The sequence below is a fragment of the Cucurbita maxima genome, unplaced genomic scaffold, assembly GCF_002738345.1.
Source record: "Cucurbita maxima cultivar Rimu unplaced genomic scaffold, Cmax_1.0 Cma_Scf00020, whole genome shotgun sequence".
NCBI classification, from domain to species: domain Eukaryota; kingdom Viridiplantae; phylum Streptophyta; class Magnoliopsida; order Cucurbitales; family Cucurbitaceae; genus Cucurbita; species Cucurbita maxima.
This window is the reverse complement of record NW_019272036.1, coordinates 1,991,509-1,998,960: the sequence shown is the minus strand read 5'-3', so window position 1 is coordinate 1,998,960 and position 7,452 is coordinate 1,991,509. Positions and strand designations below refer to the sequence as shown.

The 7,452-nt window shown below is 32.9% G+C and overlaps 1 protein-coding gene across 1 annotated transcript; it reads right to left on the bottom strand.

The window, feature by feature from the left end:
• Positions 1-2,175: 2,175 nt before the first annotated feature.
• On the bottom strand, positions 2,176-3,393 carry LOC111494467 (AT-hook motif nuclear-localized protein 22-like). Its single transcript, XM_023144412.1, has one exon. The coding sequence runs from the start codon at positions 3,190-3,192 to the stop codon at positions 2,332-2,334; it is 861 nt and encodes a 286-aa protein (XP_023000180.1). The 5' UTR covers positions 3,193-3,393; the 3' UTR covers positions 2,176-2,331.
• Positions 3,394-7,452: the final 4,059 nt, after the last annotated feature.

The following is a 7,452-nucleotide window of genomic DNA, read 5'->3' as shown; positions in this document are numbered from 1 at the left end:
TTTTTTTTTTTTTTTTTTTTTTTTTTTTTTTTTTTTTTTTTTTTTTTTTGTAGCAATCGATCCAGTTTTTCGTACACGTATCAGTTGGAATCGTTATTCAAAAACAAAATTATCAAATGACTCAAGAACTTACAAAATTCACTATTCACAGAACCCTCATTCGATCGATCCAACCTAATACGCCTCAAATTGAAATCAAAACGAGAAATTCTTTGAGGGGAACAATTCACTATTCACAAGTCGAAAAATTAGCAATCTTGTTTGATGGAATCAAATAACAATAGAATGTGTCGGAAGAAGAACGTGGCAGTACTTCTAGACTGATTATCCATAATCTTCTAAGCAAGTTTTGTGAAGGAAACTTTGTTAGAAACTAACTCCAAGTAGTCGGGTCGAAGTAGGTTTGACGGTTACCTCACTAAACTTCTTCCTACTTGAACTGGAAGGAAATATATAAATGACTAAAACCGCCATCGATCTTTGACCGTCGATGGTTGACTTTTTTCACTATTTCTTTAAGCGAAACAAAATTTATTTGTCTCCTACTTGATTCTAAACCATGATATTCCAATTTAAAAAAATATCCAAACTTTGATAGAAAAATTATGAATGATGAGATGTGGAGTGTACCACACTTTTAAGAAGCTACATGAATACGAATGCTCACAACACTCTATCTTAATATCCCGTGCTCATTTACATTTGATACGACTCTTCTTCTTTCAATAATTATATCATTCATCTCAATTTCTAAATTTTGATCGATAATTTCTTTTCTCGTGTATCTTCTCTCGAGCTTATAACCCCTTAGTCAAACTCTCAAATCAATTAGTAATAGGTTTATTTTCTCCTCCGATAACAAACTATCATATAAATTCAAAGTGAGAGAATTATGACTATATAATTTAGTATCTCTAACGTATGCATCCAAAGGAATTCAGGTCATGGGTTCGAGTTGGGTCAAGGTTGGGTTGATTCACCTCATTTATTCAATTTTTTTTAATAAAAGTAATATATATATTTATTTAACTTCGTTCCTGTTTAATAAGTTTTTAAATAATATCTATTTTTAAGTTCTAAAGTATATTGTTTGTTTTGGTGGATTACGTATCATTGTCAGACTCATGATCTTAGAAACGCGTCTAATAAGAAGAGGTTTACATATCTTTATAAAGAATATTTCGTTGTTCATTCAACCAATATGGAATCTCATAGGTAATAGGTAATAGGTAATAGTCGTGGCGGCTAGGTTTCTCAAAAACTAGCTCGGGTTTCTCAAAAGCTGGCTAGGGTTTCTCAAAAGCATTGAAAGAAAGGAGGGAAAAAAAAACGGCTTTAGAATGAAAAATTTGGGAGTGTCATCCTGTTCTTTACTTTTTGATGGCGCCAATAACAAGGGTCTGGTTTGTTTCTTTAACGCATACTGAAAATGAAGAAGCCTCTGGTTTGTTGCCTCGGAAACGAGTTGTTTGCACGTGTGACCCAATCCCCAATGCTCATCTCTCTCTCTCTCCCCATAAACAAAACCCTAATTCTCTCTCTCCTCTCCCGTTTTCAGAGATAAAAATAAAAACTTTGAAACAACGCAAACTCTGACCTCATTTTCCTTATATAATTCTATTTCCCTCCCCCACCCATTTCCCCTTTCTCCGGCCGCCGCCAACCTCCATCTTTTTCGGTCACTTCGATTGTTGGGAATGAGTCCCAAGCTAAACAAGTAAAGGAATACATCTAGCACGAACCCTCTAGAAACCCAAAACAAATCTGTGAGCGTTTAAGCTTAAAATGTACATTAGCATACTATTATGGAGATTAATGATTCCTAACATAGTATAAGAGCGACTAGTGATTCCTAACATAGTATCAAAGTGATCTGTGATTCATAACATGACATGAGAATGGTCAGTCAACCATAAAATGGTATCACAACCATCACTAATTCCTAATGTTTATACTTTTCAGTGAATCACAAGGGATAAAGAAGGAGTTTTAGCCATTTCCTTCACTATATGAATCAACTTTATAATTTTTATTCAAATCCTGGAAACAAACATCGAGCATATGACAACGATGTCACCCGTTTTCGTTTCGGAAAATCCGAGAGAGATCAATTTAATTAATTTGGGTAAATATTGAAAACCCCATCATAAATAATATTGAAATGGAATGTTAAACTAGAGAAGGAGAAGGATTTGATTTAGATTTGGATAAAAATGATGCTTGAAAAACTAAACCCCAAATCAAAAATTGATAATTATTTGCAGAAATTTAGAAGCTGAGATGAAATAAAATTGAAAGAGAAAGCTAATCAAACCCCAAAAGGTTACACTTTCAATACGGTGGCCGACCTCCTCTCCAAAGCGCCGCCGCCGCCTCCGTCGGCAATTGGCATGAAGAATTCACAACATTCTGCGCCACCCCATGAAACAATCCCCCATTAGGATCCCCCAACAATTGCGGCGGCGGTGGTGGGGTCACCGCCGGTTGTCCAGCCATCTCCGCTGCCGGAGAAGTCTCGTCGTCGTCATCAATCGGGAGTCGTTCATACGCCGCATTACCAAAAGAAGCCGCCATAATAATCACCGGACCGGAGGACAAAAATGGGCCGATTACATTCCCACCCACCACCTGCCCCTGCCCGCCAGCTAAGTAAACGGTCAGCCCGGAGGCGGCCGGGGGAGCCGGCGGTGGGAGGAAGGAGCCAGAGAGGGAGAGAATTTCAAATCTGCCATGTAAATTGATGACAGCGCCAGGAGAAGCCGGCTGCCGGAGAGTAACGTTGGTGACAGTTCCGGTAGCGCTTAAAATACAAACGCCGCGTTGACGCCGCCGCGCAAAGGTGGTGAGGGCGTCGACGATGTCGGAGCCGGAGGCGATTTCAATGAGATGGGATCTGAGAGCGTTGGCGCTGTCTCTAGTGATAATAATAGGCGGCTTCGGCTTGTTTTTGGAGCCAGCTGGTCGGCCACGTGGCCGTCGAGAAGAGGAATTAGACAATTCCTTACTGTCCGCCGCCGTTGCCACAGCCGTGATTGGGTTTTCCTCCTCCCGATCTCTCTTAGAACCACTAGATCCAGCGGCGGCGTCGTCGTCGGAGTTTTGGTGGTGGTGAAATAATCCATGGTGGAGGTGGAGATCTTTGGAGAGGAAAAGAGGAGGAAGAGGGCGATTGTGGGGTGAAATTCCATCCATTTTGGAAATTCAAACAAAAATTCTTTTTCTTTGAGGAATTTTCTAAATGGGTTTGAATTTTGAGGGTTTTTGAAGAGCTAAATCATGAGATTGTTCTTGTTGTTCTTGATAATGATGTGGGTAGGCATGGATATGAATTGGGTAGCCATGGATGAGGAGCTTTTTGTAGTGTTTTGGGGCTAAGGGTTTGGGAGAGAAGATAATGGCATAGGGAGAGAGAGAGAGGGGATGAGTTATGTGTATATGTACTAGGGCTCGGAATTATCTGAAACAATGTGACTGGTAATTTTACGTCGTTAATTAGGAGGAAGAAATAATCAAAAGTAATGTATATTTAATGATTATTACGAGTATATGTCGTACAAAGTTGGAATCTAAATTAACGATATTAAAACACAATCAGATCGTAAATTGTTTTGTGTACTGTACGGACAAAAGAATTGAAGTACTCTCTTTCGATTTGTTTCTTTGTATATCGGTGAACAAAATTATTATAATTAATTAAAATAATGAAACTCTATAATTTCAATATATATGGACTAGACTAATAAAAATATCTTAAAATTTTTTACTAACTTTCAAAATTTTCAATAATATTTTCACTCCCAAAAAAATTTTAAAAATATTTTATTTGAAAATGGTTTAAAAAATACCTTTAAATAAATTCATTAATATTAACTTTTTTTTTAATATATATCTTTTTAAAATTTAAGGATGGTAGGTAGTTTTGAATTTTTTTTTATAATTAAAATAATAATAAAACTTTTGAAACTATTTTAAAAGTTGGAAGTATTTTTAAAATAAATTATTAATAGTCAAAAATATTTTGTTAAAAAGAAAATATATTATTACCATTTTTAAGTTTCAAATACAAAATTAAGATATATTTTTATTAATTTAGTAATATAAACATAAACTTGTTAAATTATTAAGTTTAATTAGATTAATTTTATACCCTCAAACATATGAATATATAATAAAAATATATATTAAGAAGCAATTGGGTGTAATAGAAAGGAATCTTCCGATCGCTTTTCCAATCGATATGTGATCTCACAACTACCTTTTTGGGTGTCAACGTCTTCGTTAGCACATTGTCTAGTGTTTGACTTTGATGCTATTGTAATCATCCAAGCCTATTGCTAGCAAATATTGTCTGTTTTAGCCTGTTACGTATCGTCGAAAAGACTCACAATTTAAAACGCTTTAATAATGAGACCGTAAAAGGGAATTAGGTCAAGGAAATGGATGGATGATAGGGGTTTGGGTTAAGTTTTGGTAAGACGGCGTGCGCATGGGCGGTGGTGTGGGCTCCATTCCCCGTTCTTGAGAGAGAACATGAACAACCATCCAAATCTCAGCTTAATTTTCACTCTTTCTCTATGTTTCAGTTACTGCTCCATTAAATCATTTTGGTTTTCTGGGTTTCAAAGCTGTTGGAAAATAAATAATAAAATAATAATTATTAAATTAAATAAAAATATCAAAAATAAAAAATAAAAATCTTTTAAAAATAAATTAAACAAATTATTATTATTCTTACACATTTGAGTTATACTCCATGATTTAATCATTTATTTAACTCTATATAATATAATTGAATAAATAAAAAAATGTAAAAATTAATATTAAAAAAGGGATATATATTAATTTTATAGGTTATAAGTTTTCATATTTTGTTGGGAAGAAATATTTTAAATAATTTAATAAAATTTAATAAATTTGAGCCAATGGGAAATTTAAATGCAATTAATAAATAGGTAATAACATCGACAAACGAGTAGTTAATTTTTTTTTAAAGTTATTAAATATTATTTTTTTAGTTTCCACATGTTTTTTTTTTTTTTTTGAGTGTTTGTCTTAAATATTTTAATTTGTTTAGGAATATCTTAGTATATTAATGATAAATATTTAATTAATTTAAATAGATATATATATTTTTAAATTTTTTGTTTATAATTTTTCTAGAATTAGCCATCAACTTCAACATTTTATCGAAAATTATTATTCAATTTCATATGATAATAAACGGCAAAATTTATTTAAAATTCGTTAGAATTTAAAATCAATCAAAATCCTAAGAACGAAATGTTAGAACATTATATCGTTAAAATTTGTGTTTAAATGGTAATTTTAGAATGATAAAATAACTAATTTTGCATAATTTTTCTTATATAAAAATACTGTTTAATTTTATATAGTGATAAAAGATTTTTTTTTTACTCAAAATTGAGTTCTAAAATTAGAGTCCTTATAAACTCTACACCAACCTTTTAACTCGATTAAACAATTGAGCATCTCAAATACAAATTATTCGGTATGTTATGTATAGTCGTCAGTCTCACAGTTTTAAAATATTTTACTAGGGAGAGGTTTCCACACATTTGTAAGGAATGTTTCGTTCTCCTCTCTAATTGAGGTGAGATCTCACAATCCACCTCCTCGAGAGCAAGCGTATTTGCTAACACATCACAGAGTGTCTAGCTCTAATACTATTTGTAAAAACTCAAGTCCAACACTAGTATATATTGTTCGTTTTGGACCATTATGTATCATCGTCAGCCTCACGGTTTATAAAACACATGATTTCTATACTCTTATAAAAAATGCTTATTTCCCCTTTCTAACTGATTTGAGATCTGACAAGCTTAATAAACTAAACAACTACATGTTTGGTAAAATCTTACTCATAATGTCCAATGTCAAGGATTTAGATAAGGATTCGAAATTTAGATTCGACGGTTGATGACCATATCATTTCTTGCATCTCCCCCACAATATAACTAAATTACTTCTCGTTTTTAAAGAGCGAAGACTATTTGAACGGAATGTAATAATTGGATGGTAAAAGGAAAAAGAAAAGAAAGAAAAGATGGGATTTTGTTGCACATTCAATTCACAACACACGTATAGTCGGAAAGGGAATTGATGATGATGATGGTTTTTTCTGTCACTTTCTCTGAATTTCTGATAGCTTTTAATTCATCAACAGATATTGCTCCCCGGATTCAAAGGGACCTCTCTCCTCCAACTCCAACTTCAATTCCCCATAAAACCTCAATTTTCAAATCAATATTTATAAAAAATGTGTTTATTTTAGACAGGTTTCACGCCTATATAAAAAATATTATGATATGATCATTTCTTTTAAAAAAATTATAAATGAACGAAAAAAAAAGAGAAAGAAAGTTAAGTGAAATGTAGTGTAGCGGGGTATGGGGAGGCCACGTTTGGTCAAAAGAATTAGTTAATTGGGTCCAACTAGAGATCATGTTTGCTCACTTCTTATAGGACATGTTGGGTCCATTCTCATATTTTATAATGAACTTCTAAGCTAATCCTTTCATTTGGGGTGTACCTTTGGGACATTATAAAAGGGACGATAATAATAAATAAAAAGTATTTGAACAAAAAAAAAAATCGAAAATGATGATGAAACCCTAAACCTTAAAAATCAATGTTCATAATTCGCTGTCTTAGTAAAGATTTTAAAGATTATTTATTCATTTTTTCAAATGATATTACTTATAAAACTAAGTCGAGGCGACAAGCAAGTTGATATCTTTTTCTAAGCATGCATTCTAATTCATCATCGTTTAATTAATACCACAAATTAGTTTGGATTATAGAAGTGAATGATATTTTATAATATAGCACAAACCATATGGTCCATTTCATAGACAATATGTCCTCTCTTTATTTAACAATCAATGAAAAAACCACTTTGTTTGTTGTTTTTAGAGACTCGAAATAATGGAAGCCATGCATTATATGAAGGTTAAAATTAAATAAGAAAGGAGTTTTTTGAGTGTTGAGTGAAGAACCGACAGAAAGGGTTTAGAGAAGGATGGTTGAAGAAGGTGGGTGTAGGCTAAGTGGTGTGCTCGAGTCGTGGGCGTAAAGAGTGAAACTAGGTTACTGTCGACTCGATGTCGATTCCTGATAACCTCAACATTCTTTTGCAACGTAATGAAGTTGCGTATTTCTTTTAAATGGAGTTCGGTTCGAAATTTTTTTTTATAAGGTCTTATAAATTCACCTTCCCTTTAATCAGTCAATCTCGGACTTCTTTTCCAACAATTCTCCCCTCAAACAAAGTATACCATAGAGTCTTCGAACAGTCATCCCTTAAGCATGACTCCTTCTCGACAATTGAGTCGCTCTTGACTATAACTTCGAAGTTCACAATTTTTTTTTTTTTTTTTTTTTTTTTTTTTTTTTTTTTTTTTTTTTTTTTTTTTTTTTTTTTTTTTTTTTTTT